A 22737-nucleotide genomic window follows, 5' to 3' on the forward strand; every position below is an offset into this window, starting at 1 on the left:
CCCTTTTGGGTAACCATCCCCTTCTGGGACTCCTGGCACATGCTGTTGGTGCTGCTGGCTCTGCAGCCCCTCCATGCTGCAACGAGAATAGGAACAGGAGGAGCACTCCAATGGGTAATACCCGGTGGTCAAAGACAAGGGGGGGGGGGGTTAGAGAACCACTAACCTCTCCGGGTTGTACCGCCCGTACAACCAGGATCTCCAGCCTGTGGTGTATCACTGCTCACCAAGCAGGGCCTCGCAATTCCGGCTGGCCTGGAACCTCCAGTCACTGGTCTCTCGCCACTGCAGCACAGAACCATGCAGACCCACTGATTGCACGCTGTCCCTGTTCGTGGACCCGCCGATCCACCGCCAGCTGCTTGAGTGCGCAGACAAAATTTTCGTGGACCCGCCGATCCACCGCCAGCTGCTTGAGTGCGCCGACACGATTTTCGTGGACCCGCTGATCCACAGCAATACGTCCTAGGCCGTTGCCCTTAGCAACCAGGCTGCGTTGCCCCTAGCAACCAGACCGCATGCCCGCATTCGAGACACCATATACACGTTGCAGGCAACGTGGGGGTTCCACTCGCTTGCAGCGGTGTGAGGTAGCTTCAGAAACATATGTACACAGTCTCTTTATAGAAATTCCGGCAGTTTATTTAAAAACACTCAGCATAAACTGCCCTTAAACATAAACGATCCACGTACCGTGGGCATCCAGTCCATTATAAGTCCATATTGGAAGTTTTAGCAACTTCCCCTCTCTCTGGCTCCTGCCAGCATACAGCTCTAGCCAAGGTTCCTTCCAGCACCCAGGGCCCTCTGCAGACCCGTCTGTCTCTCCTCCTGGAGAGATTCGACCCTACAGCCCTGGCCTGGCTGCACTCACCTCAGTCTCAACTCAGACTCAATTTCAGAGCCCTGTGTTCAGCCTCCACACAGGCTGATACACCCAGAGCTCCCGGCTCTGCTCTCACTTGTTTCCAGCACACACACTGGACGTCTGGAGCCAGCCTCTCTCTAGACTGCCCTAGACACACTCCACCCAGGTTCAGAGACAGGATTGCTTTAACCCCTGGAGCCACACCCACAGGTGGTAAGGAGTGTGTAATCAGCATCACACACCCTTCCATGGCTCTGCATGTAATGCAATCCTGTGGAACCACAGGTCCCAGCCAACTTCACATTGCAGAGCACCCACCCACGTTTCTGCAAAACATACCGGCCCTTTGTAATACAGCCGGTTGATACCTCAAAGAATCTACGAGCGCCACCAGAGCCAACAATGCAGACGAGCTGAAGGCGGCTATCAAAGCAACCTGGGCTTCCATAACACCTCAGCAGTGCCACAAGCTAATCGCCTCCATGCCACATTGCCGCATTGATGCAGGAATTCATGCAAAAGGAGCCGCAACCAAGTATTGGGTAATCCATATTGGTGGCACGCTGGAAGCACTGCTTCGGTGAAATGGTGACCTAATTTGTTTAGGTGGCAAACCGCACTCCGCCATAGAGAAAGGTCTAACATCAGACAGAACTGCGTCTGCTTAATCTACAACCAAGAATGGTCATATGGGATAAAGGCTGTAAATTGGTGGCAGCTCTGAAGCTTGGGAACCTGACACACGTACCATGTTTAGCCCACATGCTCAACGTAGTGCTCAAACCTACCCAGATTTGCCTGAGCTCCTTGTGAAGATTCACCACGCGTGCACCAATTTCCACAAGCCACCTACAGTCTGGCAGTGCGGTAGCAGCATTTTCAAGTACCAGCTTACCGACTGGTGTGCGGTGTATCCACGCACTGGAACGCAAGATTACATATGTTGGCAAGGCTTTGTGAGCAGCAGAGGGCAGTAGTTGAATACCAGCTCCACCATGCCCATCTGTATCTGGTCATATTCCGCACATAAGATCGGACGAGTGGCCATGGATGTGTGGCATCTGTGAGGTTCTACTGAACTTTGAGAAATCAACCAAGATGGTGAGCGGCGATGACACAATAATCAATGTAACCATCCCGCTTCTGTGTCTACTCAAATCCTTAGGGGTACTTTGCACACTACGATAGCCGATGCTTGCGATGCCGAGCGCGATAGTCCCCGCCCCCGTCGCAGCTGCGATATCTTGTGATTGCTTCCGCAGCGAACATTATCGCTACTGCAGCTTCACACGCACTTACCTGACACGTCGTTCTGGGCGGCGAACCTCCTCCTTCTTTAGGGGCGGGTTGTGCAGCGTCACAGCGACGTCACACGGCAGGAGGCCAATAGAAGCGGAGGGGCGGAGATGAGCGGGACGTAAACATCCCGCCCACCTCCTTCCTTCCGCATAGCCGACGTAAGCCGCAGTGACGCAGGTAAGATGAGGTTCCTCGCTCCTGCGGCTTCTCACACAGCGATGTGCGCTGCCGCAGGAACAAGAAACATCATCGTACCGTTGCTGCAGCTACATTATGGAAATGTCGGACACTACACCGATGATACGATTACGACGCTTTTGCGCTCGTTAATCGTATCATAAAGGATTTACACACTACGATATCATCTGCAATGCCGGATGTGCGTCACTTTTGATTTGACCCCACCGACATCGCACCTGCAATATCGTAGTGTGCAAAGTGCCCCTTACTGTGCATGTGGACCAGGTGGGGATGGAGAAAGAAAGTACACGGGGTGCTATGTACTTGTGTATCCTCACTGATTGCCGTATGGACACTGAGGTTTTTCACAGCCTCATGGCGGCGACTGTTCCGTAGTATTCAGTCCCCATCCGCCGGTATATTTCCTGGTGTGCCGTCCTCGCCTTACACCAGCACCTGTCCCATAACATTACACGTGCCCTAACCAACGCAGTTGGGTTGCAGCAGCAGTATACCTATAGAAGGGGCTGTAAAGCAACAAACCAACATGGCTATGGCATTACCGTGATTGACAGGCAATCCCCGCATATTTAATGGCTGACAAACAGCCATGAAACATTTGGGTTGGGAACTTGAGCATGGCGCCCTAACACAAGGATATTCGATGAGTGACGAGCACCCGATGCTCAATCGAGCACCTGGCAGTGCCGAGCAGGCTCACTTATCACTAATAAAAATATTTAACTTCTTAACTGCTTTTAATTTTGATCAATATCACATGAATGGAACATGAATGTTTGTGTTTTTCACTGACACATGACCATTGGCTTGATCAGCTGTGCTGACACAAAAAAACGAACATGTCTCCGTGTGGAGCACATTAACACATGTTGAGGGTGAAAATGTCAAGGGAGGAATTTGGAGTCTTCGTTTGGGATATCCAGAGACGGTGCTGTATTAGCTGTATACCAGTGCCGATATATCAGTGTATCAGACAATGAACACACAGACATGCTCTCCTTGAGCCAGCATCATCAACTAAACTCGTGTATTCCAACAAGACACCCAATTATACAATCTACATTTCTAACCTTGAAGCTAGACAGGGAGTACTTTTACTCCTTAATTTCTCACAGTGCAGTTTGTTTCTTGTACATTCTTTCTATGTGAAAGCTACTGATAAGACTTTGCAGCTTCACATTCTGGCTTCATTATCTTTGATTAACTCCTTTATGACTATACAGCTTTGAACAGGGAGTATTATAGATCTGTGCAATTGCTACATAGACAGACAGATTATTAAACAACTACATCTACATTTTTATTATTTATATACACAGATATTCTTATTACGTTTGAACAAACAAAATACAGCTCAGGCGACCTCCACAAAAACATGTCTCCAGTAAGTGTGAAAACGGACACCACACTAACACAGACCTGTAAAGGTGGCCCTGAACAGCGTGTAACTTTCTCTTTCTATATGCTGTTATTATCTTGCAATGAGAACTTTTATCTTACATGGTATACAGCTGGTTTCCATGAAGCTCGGCCACTAGTGCCTGGTCCAGAGTGCATACTAGTTACATTCTCGGAGAGGAATAATATAGCAGCCACCTCTGTCCACCCCATTATTTTATCTATACCTCACTCCCACTCCATTTTAACTCCGGTCTCTCATCAGTCCACATAATCACAATGCCCCCCGCACTTAGCACCACTCAGGCAGTTTCCACAATAGTTCTAATCATGGCTCTCACTTTCCGAGCCGTGTTTTTTCAAAGTCTCTGGTATCTCTATATGTAACTACAGTGGCTCAGATCCAGCACTGACCGAGGAGATTGTGTAGTAGTGGAAAGGGGCTGTTGACCAGAACGGTCACTGAAGGAGCGGCACCAGCCTCCCGACAACCAGGATGTGAGGAGACAGTAGAGCTCACAGCTGCTACAGAGACCACGTGAGATGACCTTTGTAAGTCTCTCCTCAAAAGTTTTATTCTTCAGACCTTCCGCCAATGTTGTAGTCGTCCTAGACACATTCTTTATGAAAGTCTTCTCCTAAGTAAGGTCTACACTATTAGAGATGTGGCCTCTCTAGATCTTAGTAGGTAGGGTCACCATCTCCTACTTTATACTAAGGGAGGAGGAATACCCGACTCGGTTAACTGTTACTCTCTATACACAGGATTACACAATCGTGAAGAAGACATTGGGCGAATGTGTGACTCCCATCATCCATGTACAGGAGTCAGAAGGAAAGAACCTCGGCCCCATCACAGAAGCCCCGCACTCACCGATACCCGAGAAAAGGATCCTAGAACTCACCAACAAGATCACCGAGCTGCTGACCGGAGAGGTGACTGCTGGGAGATGATACAGTGTACAACGGAGGATTCTGGGAGAGGAGAGGAGACTGCTGGGAGATGATACAGTGTACACTGGAGGATTCTGGGGGATGAGAGGAGACTGCTGGGAGATTATACAGTGTACACTGGAGGATTCTGGGAGAGGAGAGGAGACTGCTGGGAGATTATACAGTGTACACTGGAGGATTCTGGGTGGTGAGAGGAGACTGCTGGGAGATGATACAGTGTACACCGGAGGATTCTGGGTGGTGAGAGGAGACTGCTGGGAGATGATACAGTGTACACTGGAGGATTCTGGGTGGTGAGAGGAGACTGCTGGGAGATGATACAGTGTACACTGGAGGATTCTGGGTGGTGAGAGGAGACTGCTGGGAGATTATACAGTGTACACTGGAGGATTCTGGGAGAGGAGAGGAGACTGCTGGGAGATTATACAGTGTACACTGGAGGATTCTGGGAGAGGAGAGGTGACTGCTGGGAGATTATACAGTGTACAACGGAGGATTCTGGGAGAGGAGAGGTGACTGCTGGGAGATTATACAGTGTACAACGGAGGATTCTGGGAGAGGAGAGGTGACTGCTGGGAGATTATACAGTGTACACTGGAGGATTCTGGGAGAGGAGAGGTGACTGCTGGGAGATGATACAGTGTACACTGGAGGATTCTGGGAGAGGAGAGGTGACTGCTGGGAGATTATACAGTGTACACTGGAGGATTCTGGGAGAGGAGAGGTGACTGCTGGGAGATGATACAGTGTACAACGGAGGATTCTGGGAGAGGAGAGGTGACTGCTGGGAGATTATACAGTGTACAACGGAGGATTCTGGGTGGTGAGAGGAGACTGCTGGGAGATTATACAGTGTACACTGGAGGATTCTGGGTGATGAGAGGAGACTGCTGGGAGATGATACAGTGTACACTGGAGGATTCTGGGTGATGAGAGGAGACTGCTGGGAGATGATACAGTGTACACTGGAGGATTCTGGGTGATGAGAGGAGACTGCTGGGAGATTATACAGTGTACACTGGAGGATTCTGGGGGATGAGAGGAGACTGCTGGGAGATTATACAGTGTACACTGGAGGATTCTGGGGGATGAGAGGAGACTGCTGGGAGATTATACAGTGTACACTGGAGGATTCTGGGTGGTGAGAGGAGACTGCTGGGAGATTATACAGTGTACACTGGAGGATTCTGGGTGGTGAGAGGAGACTGCTGGGAGATTATACAGTGTACACTGGAGGATTCTGGGTGATGAGAGGAGACTGCTGGGAGATTATACAGTGTACACTGGAGGATTCTGGGGGATGAGAGGAGACTGCTGGGAGATTATACAGTGTACACTGGAGGATTCTGGGTGGTGAGAGGAGACTGCTGGGAGATTATACAGTGTACACTGGAGGATTCTGGGTGGTGAGAGGAGACTGCTGGGAGATTATACAGTGTACACTGGAGGATTCTGGGTGATGAGAGGAGACTGCTGGGAGATTATACAGTGTACACTGGAGGATTCTGGGTGGTGAGAGGAGACTGCTGGGAGATGATACAGTGTACACTGGAGGATTCTGGGTGATGAGAGGAGACTGCTGGGAGATTATACAGTGTACACTGGAGGATTCTGGGTGGTGAGAGGAGACTGCTGGGAGATGATACATTATACACTGGAGGATTCTGGGTGATGAGAGGAGACTGCTGGGAGATTATACAGTGTACACTGGAGGATTCTGGGTGATGAGAGGAGACTGCTGGGAGATTATACAGTGTACACTGGAGGATTCTGGGTGGTGAGAGGAGACTGCTGGGAGATTATACAGTGTACACTGGAGGATTCTGGGTGGTGAGAGGAGACTGCTGGGAGATTATACAGTGTACACTGGAGGATTCTGGGTGGTGAGAGGAGACTGCTGGGAGATTATACAGTGTACACTGGAGGATTCTGGGTGATGAGAGGAGACTGCTGGGGGATTATACAGTGTACACTGGAGGATTCTGGGTGGTGAGAGGAGACTGCTGGGAGATTATACAGTGTACACTGGAGGATTCTGGGTGGTGAGAGGAGACTGCTGGGAGATGATACAGTGTACACTGGAGGATTCTGGGTGATGAGAGGAGACTGCTGGGAGATGATACAGTGTACACTGGAGGATTCTGGGTGATGAGAGGAGACTGCTGGGAGATTATACAGTGTACACTGGAGGATTCTGGGTGGTGAGAGGAGACTGCTGGGAGATTATACAGTGTACACTGGAGGATTCTGGGTGGTGAGAGGAGACTGCTGGGAGATTATACAGTGTACACTGGAGGATTCTGGGTGATGAGAGGAGACTGCTGGGAGATTATACAGTGTACACTGGAGGATTCTGGGTGGTGAGAGGAGACTGCTGGGAGATTATACAGTGTACACTGGAGGATTGTGGGTGATGAGAGGAGACTGCTGGGAGATTATACAGTGTACACTGGAGGATTCTGGGTGATGAGAGGAGACTGCTGGGAGATTATACAGTGTACACTGGAGGATTCTGGGTGATGAGAGGAGACTGCTGGGAGATTATACAGTGTACACTGGAGGATTGTGGGTGGTGAGAGGAGACTGCTGGGAGATTATACAGTGTACACTGGAGGATTCTGGGTGATGAGAGGAGACTGCTGGGAGATTATACAGTGTACACTGGAGGATTCTGGATGATGAGAGGAGACTGCTGGGAGATTATACAGTGTACACTGGAGGATTGTGGGTGATGAGAGGAGACTGCTGGGAGATTATACAGTGTACACTGGAGGATTCTGGGTGATGAGAGGAGACTGCTGGGAGATGATACAGCAGGGGTGGGCAATTAATTTTCCCATGGGGCCGCATGAGAAATTGGGATTGGTTTAGAGGGCCGGACTAATATAATTACCTCAGTTCTACCCAATATACTACATCACTACACCCCCTCCATATACTACACCTGTAATAAACTACACCACTACACCCCTATATACTACACTCCCTCCATATACCTGTAATATACTACACCCCCCCTGCATATACTACACCTGTATTATACTACACCACTATATAATACACCTCCGATATACTACACCTGTAATATAGTACATCACTACACCCCATATACTACACCTGTAATATACTACACCTCCATATAGTACACCTGTAATATACTACATCACTACACCCCATATACTACACCTGTAATATAGTACACCTCCATATAGCACACCTGTAATATACTACACCTCCATATAGTACACCTGTAATATACTACATCACTACACCCCATATACTACACCTGTAATATACTACACCTCCATAGAGCACACCTGTATAATACTACACCTCCATATAGCACACCTGTAATATACTACACCTCCATAGAGCACACCTGTAATATACTACACCTCCATAGAGCACACCTGTAATATACTACACCTCCATAGAGCACACCTGTAATATACTACACCTCCATAGAGCACACCTGTAATATACTACACCTCCATAGAGCACACCTGTAATATACTACACCTCCATATAGCACACCTGTAATATACTACACCTCCATATAGTACACCTGTAATATACTACATCACTACACCCCATATACTACACCTGTAATATAGTACACCCCCATATAGTACACCTGTATAATACTACACCTCCATATAGCACACCTGTAATATACTACATCACTACACCCCTATATAGCACACCTGTAATATACTACACCTCCATATAGCACACCTGTAATATACTACGCCTCCATATGGTACACCTGTAATATACTACATCACTATACCCCCATATACTACACCACTATATACACCTCCATATAGCACACCTGTAATATACTACACCCCCATATGTCACACACCCTGCTTCCCATACAGCCTGCACCCCCATATCACACACACTACACCCCATACAGCCTGCACCACCATATCACACACACTACACCCCATACAGCCTGCACCCCCATATCACACACCCTGCCCACATATCTCACCCTGTCTGTACCCCAACTTACCCCTCTCAAACACTCTGCACCCCTTCACATCCTTCTGTCAGTCTGCAGCCCTCATATGCCACTCACCCTGCAGCTCAATCTTCCCTCATATGCCACTCACCCTGCAACTCCATCTTCCCTCATATGCCACTCACCCTGCAACTCCATCTTCCCTCATATGCCACTCACCCTGCAACTCCATCTTCCCTCATATGCCACTCACCCTGCAACTCCATCTTCCCACATATGCCCCTCACCCTGCAACTCCATCTTCCCACATATGCCACTCACCCTGCAACTCCATCTTCCCACATATGCCACTCACCCTGCAACTCCATCTTCCCTCATATGCCACTCACCCTGCAACTCCATCTTCCCACATATGCCACTCACCCTGCAACTCCATCTTCCCTCATATGCCACTCACCCTGCAGCTCCATCTTCCCTCATATGCACTCACCCTGCAACTCCATCTTCCCACATATGCACTCACCCTGCAGCTCCATCTTCCCTCATATGCCACTCACCCTGCAACTCCATCTTCCCTCATATGCCACTCACCCTGCAGCTCCATCTTCCCACATATGCCACTCACCCTGCAGCTCCATCTTCCCTCATATGCCACTCACCCTGCAGCTCCATCTTCCCACATATGCCACTCACCCTGCAGCTCCATCTTCCCTCATATGCCACTCACCCTGCAGCTCCATCTTCCCTCATATGCCACTCACCCTACAACTCCATATTCCCTCATATGCCACTCACCCTGCAACTCCATCTTCCCACATATGCCACTCACCCTGCAACTCCATCTTCCCTCATATGCCACTCACCCTGCAACTCCATCTTCCCTCATATGCCACTCACCCTGCAACTCCATCTTCCCACATATGCACTCACCCTGCAGCTCCATCTTCCCTCATATGCACTCACCCTGCAACTCCATCTTCCCACATATGCCCCTCACCCTGCAACTCCATCTTCCCTCATATGCCCCTCACCCTGCAACTCCATCTTCCCACATATGCCACTCACCCTGCAGCTCCATCTTCCCTCATATGCCCCTCACCCTGCAACTCCATCTTCCTACATATGCCACTCACCCTGCAACTCCATCTTCCCTCATATGCCACTCACCCTGCAGCTCCATCTTCCCTCATATGCCACTCACCCTGCAACTCCATCTTCCCTCATATGCCACTCACCCTGCAGCTCCATCTTCCCTCATATGCCACTCACCCTGCAACTCCATCTTCCTACATATGCCACTCACCCTGCAACTCCATCTTTCTACATATGCCACTCACCCTGCAACTCCATCTTCCTACATATGCCACTCACCCTGCAACTCCATCTTCCCACATATGCCACTCACCCTGCAGCTCCATCTTCCCTCATATGCACTCACCCTGCAGCTCCATCTTCCCTCATATGCCACTCACCCTGCAACTCCATCTTCCCTCATATGCCACTCACCCTGCAACTCCATCTTCCCTCATATGCCACTCACCCTGCAACTCCATATTTCCTCATATGCACTCACCCTGCAGCTCCATCTTCCCTCATATGCCACTCACCCTGCAACTCCATATTTCCTCATATGCACTCACCCTGCAGCTCCATCTCCCCACATATGCCCCTCACCCTGCAACTCCATCTTCCCACATATGCACTCACCCTGCAGCTCCATCTTCCCTCATATGCCACTCACCCTGCAACTCCATCTTCCCTCATATGCCACTCACCCTGCAACTCCATCTTCCCTCATATGCCACTCACCCTGCAACTCCATCTTCCCACATATGCACTCACCCTGCAACTCCATCTTCCCTCATATGCCACTCACCCTGCAACTCCATCTTCCCTCATATGCCACTCACCCTGCAGCTCCATCTTCCCACATATGCCACTCACCCTGCAGCTCCATCTTCCCTCATATGCCACTCACCCTGCAGCTCCATCTTCCCACATATGCCACTCACCCTGCAGCTCCATCTTCCCTCATATGCCACTCACCCTGCAACTCCATCTTCCCTCATATGCCACTCACCCTGCAGCTCCATCTTCCCTCATATGCCACTCACCCTGCAGCTCCATCTTCCCTCATATGCCACTCACCCTGCAGCTCCATCTTCCCTCATATGCCACTCACCCTACAACTCCATATTCCCTCATATGCCACTCACCCTGCAACTCCATCTTCCCACATATGCCACTCACCCTGCAACTCCATCTTCCCTCATATGCCACTCACCCTGCAACTCCATCTTCCCTCATATGCCACTCACCCTGCAACTCCATCTTCCCTCATATGCCACTCACCCTGCAACTCCATCTTCCCTCATATGCCCCTCACCCTGCAACTCCATCTTCCCACATATGCCCCTCACCCTGCAACTCCATCTTCCCACATATGCCACTCACCCTGCAGCTCCATCTTCCCTCATATGCCCCTCACCCTGCAACTCCATCTTCCTACATATGCCACTCACCCTGCAACTCCATCTTCCCTCATATGCCACTCACCCTGCAGCTCCATCTTCCCTCATATGCCACTCACCCTGCAACTCCATCTTCCCTCATATGCACTCACCCTGCAGCTCCATCTTCCCTCATATGCCACTCACCCTGCAACTCCATCTTCCCTCATATGCCACTCACCCTGCAACTCCATCTTCCCACATATGCCACTCACCCTGCAACTCCATCTTCCCTCATATGCCACTCACCCTGCAGCTCCATCTTCCCTCATATGCCACTCACCCTGCAGCTCCATCTTCCCTCATATGCCACTCACCCTGCAGCTCCATCTTCCCTCATATGCCACTCACCCTGCAGCTCCATCTTCCTACATATGCCACTCACCCTGCAACTCCATCTTTCTACATATGCCACTCACCCTGCAACTCCATCTTCCTACATATGCCACTCACCCTGCAACTCCATCTTCCCACATATGCCACTCACCCTGCAGCTCCATCTTCCCTCATATGCACTCACCCTGCAGCTCCATCTTCCCTCATATGCCACTCACCCTGCAACTCCATCTTCCCTCATATGCCACTCACCCTGCAACTCCATCTTCCCTCATATGCCACTCACCCTGCAACTCCATATTTCCTCATATGCACTCACCCTGTAGCTCCATCTTCCCTCATATGCCACTCACCCTGCAACTCCATATTTCCTCATATGCACTCACCCTGCAGCTCCATCTCCCCACATATGCCCCTCACCCTGCAACTCCATCTCCCCTCATATGCCACTCACCCTGCAACTCCATCTTCCCTCATATGCCACTCACCCTGCAACTCCATCTTCCCTCATATGCCACTCACCCTGCAACTCCATCTTCCCACATATGCACTCACCCTGCAACTCCATCTTCCCTCATATGCACTCACCCTGCAACTCCATCTTCCCTCATATGCCACTCACCCTGCAACTCCATCTTCCCACATATGCACTCACCCTGCAACTCCATCTTCCCTCATATGCCACTCACCCTGCAACTCCATCTTCCCTCATATGCCACTCACCCTGCAACTCCATCTTCCCTCATATGCCACTCACCCTGCAACTCCATCTTCCCACATATGCACTCACCCTGCAACTCCATCTTCCCACATATGCACTCACCCTGCAACTCCATCTTCCCACATATGCCACTCACCCTGCAACTCCATCTTCCCTCATATGCACTCACCCTGCAACTCCATCTTCCCTCATATGCCACTCACCCTGCAACTCCATCTTCCCTCATATGCCACTCACCCTGCAACTCCATCTTCCCTCATATGCCACTCACCCTGCAACTCCATCTTCCCTCATATGCCACTCACCCTGCAACTCCATCTCCCCCTCATGTCCCCTCTTTTCTCATTACCAGTCATCATGTGTCCACATCTCCTTCAGGATTCAGTGTCTTGCTTTCTGCCCGGCATCCTGTGTCTCCTCCCACACAGTCACATGGGCGTGACATCATCGCAGGTCCTGTAAGATGAATTATTCCGTCTGCTGTGCTGCTTCTTCTGCCGGCGGGAACTTTTGAAATGACACACGCAGCGCAGTACTGACAACGTCAGAGCGCGCGCGTGTGTCACTGACAATTAGTGCCGGCAGGGAACAGAGGAAAGACTCCTGCGTTCCGCTGCCTGCACTGACTGTGCGGACCTGCACAGGATCTCTTCCTGCTCGGCACGCTGCAGCCCGGCTCCACTGCACCGGCTGAAGACGGGCGGGCCGGTCACAGAGAGCAGGCGGGCCGGATGTGGCCCACGGGCCGCCCCTTGCCCAGGTCTGTGATACAGTGTACACCGGAGGATTCTGGGTGATGAGAGGAGACTGCTGGGAGATGATACAGTGTACACTGGAGGATTCTGGGTGATGAGAGGAGACTGCTGGGAGATGATACAGTGTACACTGGAGGATTCTGGGTGATGAGAGGAGACTGCTGGGAGATTATACAGTGTACACTGGAGGATTCTGGGTGATGAGAGGAGACTGCTGGGAGATTATACAGTGTACACTGGAGGATTCTGGGTGATGAGAGGAGACTGCTGGGAGATTATACAGTGTACACTGGAGGATTCTGGGTGGTGAGAGGAGACTGCTGGGAGATTATACAGTGTACACTGGAGGATTCTGGGTGATGAGAGGAGACTGCTGGGAGATTATACAGTGTACACTGGAGGATTCTGGGTGGTGAGAGGAGACTGCTGGGAGATTATACAGTGTACACTGGAGGATTCTGGGTGGTGAGAGGAGACTGCTGGGAGATTATACAGTGTACACTGGAGGATTCTGGGTGGTGAGGAGAGGAGACTGCTGGGAGATTATACAGTGTACACTGGAGGATTCTGGGTGATGAGAGGAGACTGCTGGGAGATTATACAGTGTACACTGGAGGATTCTGGGTGGTGAGAGGAGACTGCTGGGAGATTATACAGTGTACACTGGAGGATTCTGGATGATGAGAGGAGACTGCTGGGAGATTATACAGTGTACACTGGAGGATTCTGGGTGGTGAGAGGAGACTGCTGGGAGATTATACAGTGTACACTGGAGGATTCTGGGTGGTGAGAGGAGACTGCTGGGAGATTATACAGTGTACACTGGAGGATTCTGGGTGATGAGAGGAGACTGCTGGGAGATTATACAGTGTACACTGGAGGATTCTGGGTGATGAGAGGAGAGGTGACTGCTGGGAGATTATACAGTGTACACTGGAGGATTCTGGGTGGTGAGAGGAGACTGCTGGGAGATGATACAGTGTACACTGGAGGATTCTGGGTGATGAGGAGAGGAGACTGCTGGGAGATGATACAGTGTACACTGGAGGATTCTGGGAGAGGAGAGGAGACTGCTGGGAGATTATACAGTGTACACTGGAGGATTCTGGGTGGTGAGAGGAGACTGCTGGGAGATTATACAGTGTACACTGGAGGATTCTGGATGATGAGAGGAGACTGCTGGGAGATTATACAGTGTACACTGGAGGATTCTGGATGATGAGAGGAGACTGCTGGGAGATTATACAGTGTACACTGGATGATTCTGGGTGGTGAGAGGAGACTGCTGGGAGATTATACAGTGTACACTGGAGGATTCTGGGTGATGAGAGGAGACTGCTGGGAGATTATACAGTGTACACTGGAGGATTCTGGGTGGTGAGAGGAGACTGCTGGGAGATTATACAGTGTACACTGGAGGATTCTGGGTGGTGAGAGGAGACTGCTGGGAGATTATACAGTGTACACTGGAGGATTCTGGGTGATGAGAGGAGACTGCTGGGAGATTATACAGTGTACACTGGAGGATTCTGGGTGGTGAGAGGAGACTGCTGGGAGATTATACAGTGTACACTGGAGGATTCTGGATGATGAGAGGAGACTGCTGGGAGATTATACAGTGTACACTGGAGGATTCTGGGTGGTGAGAGGAGACTGCTGGGAGATTATACAGTGTACACTGGAGGATTCTGGGTGGTGAGAGGAGACTGCTGGGAGATTATACAGTGTACACTGGAGGATTCTGGGTGATGAGAGGAGACTGCTGGGAGATTATACAGTGTACACTGGAGGATTCTGGGTGATGAGAGGAGAGGTGACTGCTGGGAGATTATACAGTGTACACTGGAGGATTCTGGGTGGTGAGAGGAGACTGCTGGGAGATGATACAGTGTACACTGGAGGATTCTGGGTGATGAGGAGAGGAGACTGCTGGGAGATGATACAGTGTACACTGGAGGATTCTGGGAGAGGAGAGGAGACTGCTGGGAGATTATACAGTGTACACTGGAGGATTCTGGGTGGTGAGAGGAGACTGCTGGGAGATTATACAGTGTACACTGGAGGATTCTGGATGATGAGAGGAGACTGCTGGGAGATTATACAGTGTACACTGGAGGATTCTGGATGATGAGAGGAGACTGCTGGGAGATTATACAGTGTACACTGGATGATTCTGGGTGGTGAGAGGAGACTGCTGGGAGATTATACAGTGTACACTGGAGGATTCTGGGGGATGAGAGGAGACTGCTGGGAGATTATACAGTGTACACTGGAGGATTCTGGGTGATGAGAGGAGACTGCTGGGAGATGATACAGTGTACACTGGAGGATTCTGGGTGATGAGAGGAGACTGCTGGGAGATGATACAGTGTACACTGGAGGATTCTGGGTGATGAGAGGAGACTGCTGGGAGATTATACAGTGTACACTGGAGGATTCTGGGTGATGAGAGGAGACTGCTGGGAGATTATACAGTGTACACTGGAGGATTCTGGGTGGTGAGAGGAGACTGCTGGGAGATGATACAGTGTACACTGGAGGAGTCTGGGTGATGAGAGGAGACTGCTGGGAGATGATACAGTGTACACTGGAGGAGTCTGGGTGATGAGAGGAGACTGCTGGGAGATGATACAGTGTACACCGGAGGATTGTGGGTGATGAGAGGAGACTGCTGGGAGATTATACAGTGTACACTGGAGGATTCTGGGTGATGAGAGGAGACTGCTGGGAGATTATACAGTGTACACTGGAGGATTCTGGGTGATGAGAGGAGACTGCTGGGAGATGATACAGTGTACACTGGAGGATTCTGGGTGATGAGAGGAGACTGCTGGGAGATTATACAGTGTACACCGGAGGATTGTGGGTGATGAGAGGAGACTGCTGGGAGATTATACAGTGTACACTGGAGGATTCTGGGTGATGAGAGGAGACTGCTGGGAGATTATACAGTGTACACTGGAGGATTCTGGGTGATGAGGAGAGGAGACTGCTGGGTGGTTATACAGCGTACACTGGAGGATTCTGGGTGATGAGAGGAGACTGCTGGGAGATTATACAGTGTACACTGGAGGATTCTGGGTGAGGAGAGGAGACTGCTGGGAGATTATACAGTGTACACTGGAGGATTCTGGGTGAGGAGAGGAGACTGCTGGGAGATTATACAGTGTACACTGGAGGATTCTGGATGATGAGAGGAGACTGCTGGGAGATTATACAGTGTACACTGGAGGATTCTGGGTGATGAGGAGAGGAGACTGCTGGGAGATTATACAGTGTACACTGGAGGATTCTGGGTGATGAGAGGAGACTGCTGGGAGATTATACAGTGTACACTGGAGGATTCTGGGTGGTGAGAGGAGACTGCTGGGAGATTATACAGTGTACACTGGAGGATTCTGGGTGGTGAGAGGAGACTGCTGGGAGATTATACAGTGTACACTGGAGGATTCTGGGTGGTGAGAGGAGACTGCTGGGAGATGATACAGTGTACACTGGAGGATTCTGGGTGGTGAGAGGAGACTGCTGGGAGATTATACAGTGTACACTGGAGGATTCTGGGTGATGAGAGGAGACTGCTGGGAGATTATACAGTGTACACTGGAGGATTCTGGATGATGAGAGGAGACTGCTGGGAGATTATACAGTGTACACTGGAGGATTCTGGATGATGAGAGGAGACTGCTGGGAGATTATACAGTGTACACTGGAGGATTCTGGATGAGGAGAGGAGACTGCTGGGACATTATACAGTGTACACTGGAGGATTCTGGATGATGAGAGGAGACTGCTGGGAGATGATACAGTGTACACTGGAGGATTCTGGGTGAGGAGAGGAGACTGCTGGGAGATGATACAGTGTACACTGGAGGATTCTGGGTGATGAGAGGAGACTGCTGGGAGATTATACAGTGTACACTGGAGGATTCTGGATGATGAGAGGAGACTGCTGGGAGATGATACAGTGTACACTGGAGGATTCTGGATGATGAGAGGAGACTGCTGGGAGATTATACAGTGTACACTGGAGGATTCTGGATGAGGAGAGGAGACTGCTGGGAGATTATACAGTGTACACTGGAGGATTCTGGGTGGTGAGAGGAGACTGCTGGGAGATTATACAGTGTACACCGGAGGATTCTGGGTGATGAGGAGAGGAGACTGCTGGGAGATTATACAGTGTACACTGGAGGATTCTGGGTGATGAGAGGAGACTGCTGGGAGATTATACAGTGTACACTGGAGGATTCTGGATGATGAGAGGAGACTGCTGGGAGATTATACAGTGTACACTGGAGGATTCTGGATGATGAGAGGAGACTGCTGGGAGATGATACATTATACACTGGAGGATTCTGGGTGATGAGAGGAGACTGCTGGGAGATTATACAGTGTACACTGGAGGATTCTGGGTGGTGAGAGGAGACTGCTGGGAGATTATACAGTGTACACTGGAGGATTCTGGGTGGTGAGAGGAGACTGCTGGGAGATGATACAGTGTACACTGGAGGATTCTGGGTGATGAGAGGAGACTGCTGGGAGATTATACAGTGTACACCGGAGGATTCTGGGTGATGAGAGGAGACTGGTGGGAGATTATACAGTGTACACCGGAGGATTCTGGGTGATGAGAGGAGACTGCTGGGAGATTATACAGTGTACACTGGAGGATTCTGGGTGATGAGGAGAGGAGACTGCTGGGAGATTATACAGTGTACACCGGAGGATTCTGGGTGATGAGAGGAGACTGCTGGGAGATGATACAGTGTACACCGGAGGATTCTGGGTGGTGAGAGGAGACTGCTGGGAGATTATACAGTGTACACTGGAGGATTCTGGGTGATGAGGAGAGGAGACTGCTGGGAGATTATACAGTGTACACCGGAGGATTCTGGGTGATGAGAGGAGACTGCTGGGAGATGATACAGTGTACACTGGAGGATTCTGGGTGATGAGAGGAGACTGCTGGGAGATTATACAGTGTACACCGGAGGATTCTGGGTGATGAGAGGAGACTGCTGGGAGATTATACAGTGTACACTGGAGGATTCTGGGTGATGAGAGGAGACTGCTGGGAGATTATACAGTGTACACCGGAGGATTCTGGGTGATGAGAGGAGACTGCTGGGAGATTATACAGTGTACACTGGAGGATTCTGGGTCGTGAGAGGAGACTGCTGGGAGATTATACAGTGTACACCGGAGGATTGTGGGTGATGAGAGGAGACTGCTGGGAGATTATACAGTGTACACTGGAGGATTCTGGGTGATGAGAGGAGACTGCTGGGAGATTATACAGTGTACACCGGAGGATTCTGGATGATGAGAGGAGACTGCTGGGAGATTATACAGTGTACACTGGAGGATTCTGGGTGATGAGGAGAGGAGACTGCTGGGAAATTATACAGTGTACACTGGAGGATTGTGGGTGATGAGAGGAGACTGCTGGGAGATGATACAGTGTACACTGGAGGATTCTGGGTGATGAGAGGAGACTGCTGGGAGATTATACAGTGTACACTGGAGGATTCTGGGGGATAAGAGGAGACTGCTGGGAGATTATACAGTGTACACTGGAGGATTCTGGGTCGTGAGAGGAGACTGCTGGGAGATTATACAGTGTACACCGGAGGATTGTGGGTGATGAGAGGAGACTGCTGGGAGATGATACAGTGTACACTGGAGGATTCTGGGTGGTGAGAGGAGACTGCTGGGAGATGATACAGTGTACACTGGAGGATTCTGGGTGGTGAGAGGAGACTGCTGGGAGATGATACAGTGTACACTGGAGGATTCTGGGTGGTGAGAGGAGACTGCTGGGAGATTATACAGTGTACACTGGAGGATTCTGGGTGATGAGGAGAGGAGACTGCTGGGAGATGATACAGTGTACACTGGAGGATTCTGGGTCGTGAGAGGAGACTGCTGGGAGATTATACAGTGTACACTGGAGGATTCTGGGTGATGAGAGGAGACTGCTGGGAGATGATACAGTGTACACTGGAGGATTCTGGGTGATGAGGAGAGGAGACTGCTGGGAGATTATACAGTGTACACTGGAGGATTCTGGGTGATGAGAGGAGATTGCTGGGAGATTATACAGTGTACACTGGAGGATTCTGGGTGATGAGGAGAGGAGACTGCTGGGAGATTATACAGTGTACACTGGAGGATTGTGGGTGATGAGAGGAGACTGCTGGGAGATTATACAGTGTACACTGGAGGATTCTGGGTGATGAGGAGAGGAGACTGCTGGGAGATTATACAGTGTACACTGGAGGATTGTGGGTGATGAGAGGAGACTGCTGGGAGATTATACAGTGTACACTGGAGGATTCTGGGTCGTGAGAGGAGACTGCTGGGAGATTATACAGTGTACACCGGAGGATTCTGGGTGATGAGGAGAGGAGACTGCTGGGAGATTATACAGTGTACACCGGAGGATTGTGGGTGATGAGAGGAGACTGCTGGGAGATTATACAGTGTACACTGGAGGATTCTGGGTGATGAGAGGAGACTGCTGGGAGATTATACAGTGTACACTGGAGGATTCTCGGTGATGAGGAGAGGAGACTGCTGGGAGATTATACAGTGTACACTGGAGGATTGTGGGTGATGAGAGGAGACTGCTGGGAGATGATACAGTGTACACTGGAGGATTCTCGGTGATGAGGAGAGGAGACTGTTGGGGGATTATACAGTGTACACTGGAGGATTCTGGGTGGTCAGAGGAGACTGCTGGGAGATTATACAGTGTACACTGGAGGATTCTGGGTGATGAGAGGAGACTGCTGGGAGATGATACATTATACACTGGAGGATTCTGGGTGGTGAGAGGAGACTGTTGGGGGATTATACAGTGTACACTGGAGGATTCTGGGGGATGAGGAGAGGAGACTGCTGGGAGATTATACAGTGTACACTGGAGGATTGTGGGTGATGAGAGGAGACTGCTGGGAGATGATACAGTGTACACTGGAGGATTCTGGGTGGTGAGAGGAGACTGCTGGGAGATTATACAGTGTACACTGGAGGATTCTGGGTGATGAGAGGAGACTGCTGGGAGATTATACAGTGTACACTGGAGGATTCTGGGAGAGGAGAGGTGACTGCTGGGAGATTATACAGTGTACACTGGAGGATTCTGGGAGAGGAGAGGTGACTGCTGGGAGATTATACAGTGTACACTGGAGGATTCTGGGAGAGGAGAGGTGACTGCTGGGAGATTATACAGTGTACACTGGAGGATTCTGGGTGATGAGAGGAGACTGCTGGGAGATTATACAGTGTACACTGGAGGATTCTGGGTGGTGAGAGGAGACTGCTGGGAGATGATACAGTGTACACTGGAGGATTCTGGGTGATGAGAGGAGACTGCTGGGAGATTATACAGTGTACACTGGAGGATTCTGGGTGATGAGAGGAGACTGCTGGGAGATGATACAGTGTACACTGGAGGATTCTGGGTGATGAGAGGAGACTGCTGGGAGATTATACAGTGTACACTGGAGGATTCTGGGGGATGAGAGGAGACTGCTGGGAGATGATACAGTGTACACTGGAGGATTCTGGGTGATGAGAGGAGACTGCTGGGAGATTATACAGTGTACACCGGAGGATTCTGGGTGATGATGAGAGGAGACTGCTGGGAGATTATACATTATACACTGGAGGATTCTGGGTGGTGAGAGGTGACTGCTGGGAGATGATACAGTGTACACTGGAGGATTCTGGGGGATGAGAGGAGACTGCTGGGAGATTATACAGTGTACACTGGAGGATTCTGGGTGATGAGATGAGACTGCTGGGAGATTATACAGTGTACACTGGAGGATTCTGGGTGGTGAGAGGAGACTGCTGGGTGGTTATACATTATACACTGGAGGATTCTGGGTGATGAGAGGAGACTGCTGGGAGATGATACAGTGTACACCGGAGGATTCTGGGGGATGAGAGGAGACTGCTGGGAGATTATACAGTGTACACCGGAGGATTCTGGGGGATGAGAGGAGACTGCTGGGAGATTATACAGTGTACACTGGAGGATTCTGGGTCGTGAGAGGAGACTGCTGGGAGATTATACAGTGTACACTGGAGGATTCTGGGTCGTGAGAGGAGACTGCTGGGAGATTATACAGTGTACACTGGAGGATTCTGGGTGATGAGAGGAGACTGCTGGGTGGTTATACATTATACACTGGAGGATTCTGGGTGATGAGAGGAGACTGCTGGGAGATTATACAGTGTACCCTGGAGGATTCTGGGTGATGAGAGGAGACTGCTGGGAGATTATACAGTGTACCCTGGAGGATTCTGGGTGATGAGAGGAGACTGCTGGGAGATTATACAGTGTACCCTGGAGGATTCTGGGTGGTGAGAGGAGACTGCTGGGTGGTTATACATTATACACTGGAGGATTCTGGGTGATGAGAGGAGACTGCTGGGAGATTATACAGTGTACACTGGAGGATTCTGGGTGGTGAGAGGAGACTGCTGGGTGGTTATACATTATACACTGGAGGATTCTGGGTGATGAGAGGAGACTGCTGGGAGATTATACATTATACACTGGAGGATTCTGGGTGGTGAGAGGAGACTGCTGGGAGATTATACAGTGTACACCGGAGGATTGTGGGTGATGAGAGGAGACTGCTGGGAGATTATACAGTGTACACTGGAGGATTCTGGGTGATGAGAGGAGACTGCTGGGAGATTATACAGTGTACACTGGAGGATTCTGGGTGATGAGAGGAGACTGCTGGGAGATTATACAGTGTACACTGGAGGATTCTGGGTGATGAGGAGAGGAGACTGCTGGGAGATTATACAGTGTACACTGGAGGATTGTGGGTGATGAGAGGTGACTGCTGGGAGATGATACAGTGTACACTGGAGGATTCTGGGTGATGAGGAGAGGAGACTGCTGGGAGATGATACATTATACACTGGAGGATTCTGGGTGGTGAGAGGAGACTGCTGGGAGATTATACATTATACACTGGAGGATTCTGGGTGATGAGGAGAGGAGACTGCTGGGAGATGATACAGTGTACACTGGAGGATTCTGGGTCGTGAGAGGAGACTGCTGGGAGATTATACAGTGTACACTGGAGGATTCTGGGTGATGAGAGGAGACTGCTGGGAGATGATACAGTGTACACTGGAGGATTCTGGGTGATGAGGAGAGGAGACTGCTGGGAGATTATACAGTGTACACTGGAGGATTCTGGGTGATGAGAGGAGACTGCTGGGAGATTATACAGTGTACACTGGAGGATTCTGGGTGATGAGGAGAGGAGACTGCTGGGAGATTATACAGTGTACACTGGAGGATTCTGGGTGATGAGAGGAGACTGCTGGTAGATTATACAGTGTACACTGGAGGATTCTGGGTGATGAGAGGAGACTGCTGGGAGATTATACAGTGTACACTGGAGGATTCTGGGAGAGGAGAGGTGACTGCTGGGAGATGATACAGTGTACACTGGAGGATTCTGGGTGATGAGAGGAGACTGCTGGGAGATTATACAGTGTACCCTGGAGGATTCTGGGGGATGAGAGGAGACTGCTGGGAGATTATACAGTGTACACTGGAGGATTCTGGGTGATGAGAGGAGACTGCTGGGAGATTATACAGTGTACCCTGGAGGATTCTGGGTGGTGAGAGGAGACTGCTGGGTGGTTATACATTATACACTGGAGGATTCTGGGTGATGAGAGGAGACTGC

At 50.4% G+C, this 22737-nt stretch overlaps 1 protein-coding gene across 1 annotated transcript in view; it reads left to right on the forward strand.

Annotated features, from left to right (window-relative positions):
- The window catches only part of LOC142316971 (uncharacterized), a 57753-nt gene that overhangs the window by 8063 nt on the left and 26953 nt on the right, over nucleotides 1-22737 (forward strand). Inside the window, 1 exon segment of the mRNA XM_075352804.1 lies at nucleotides 4532-4702. Coding sequence (XP_075208919.1) covers nucleotides 4532-4702 — 171 coding nt within the window.

The sequence above is a fragment of the Anomaloglossus baeobatrachus genome, chromosome 6, assembly GCF_048569485.1.
Source record: "Anomaloglossus baeobatrachus isolate aAnoBae1 chromosome 6, aAnoBae1.hap1, whole genome shotgun sequence".
Classification (NCBI taxonomy): Eukaryota; Metazoa; Chordata; class Amphibia; order Anura; family Aromobatidae; genus Anomaloglossus; species Anomaloglossus baeobatrachus.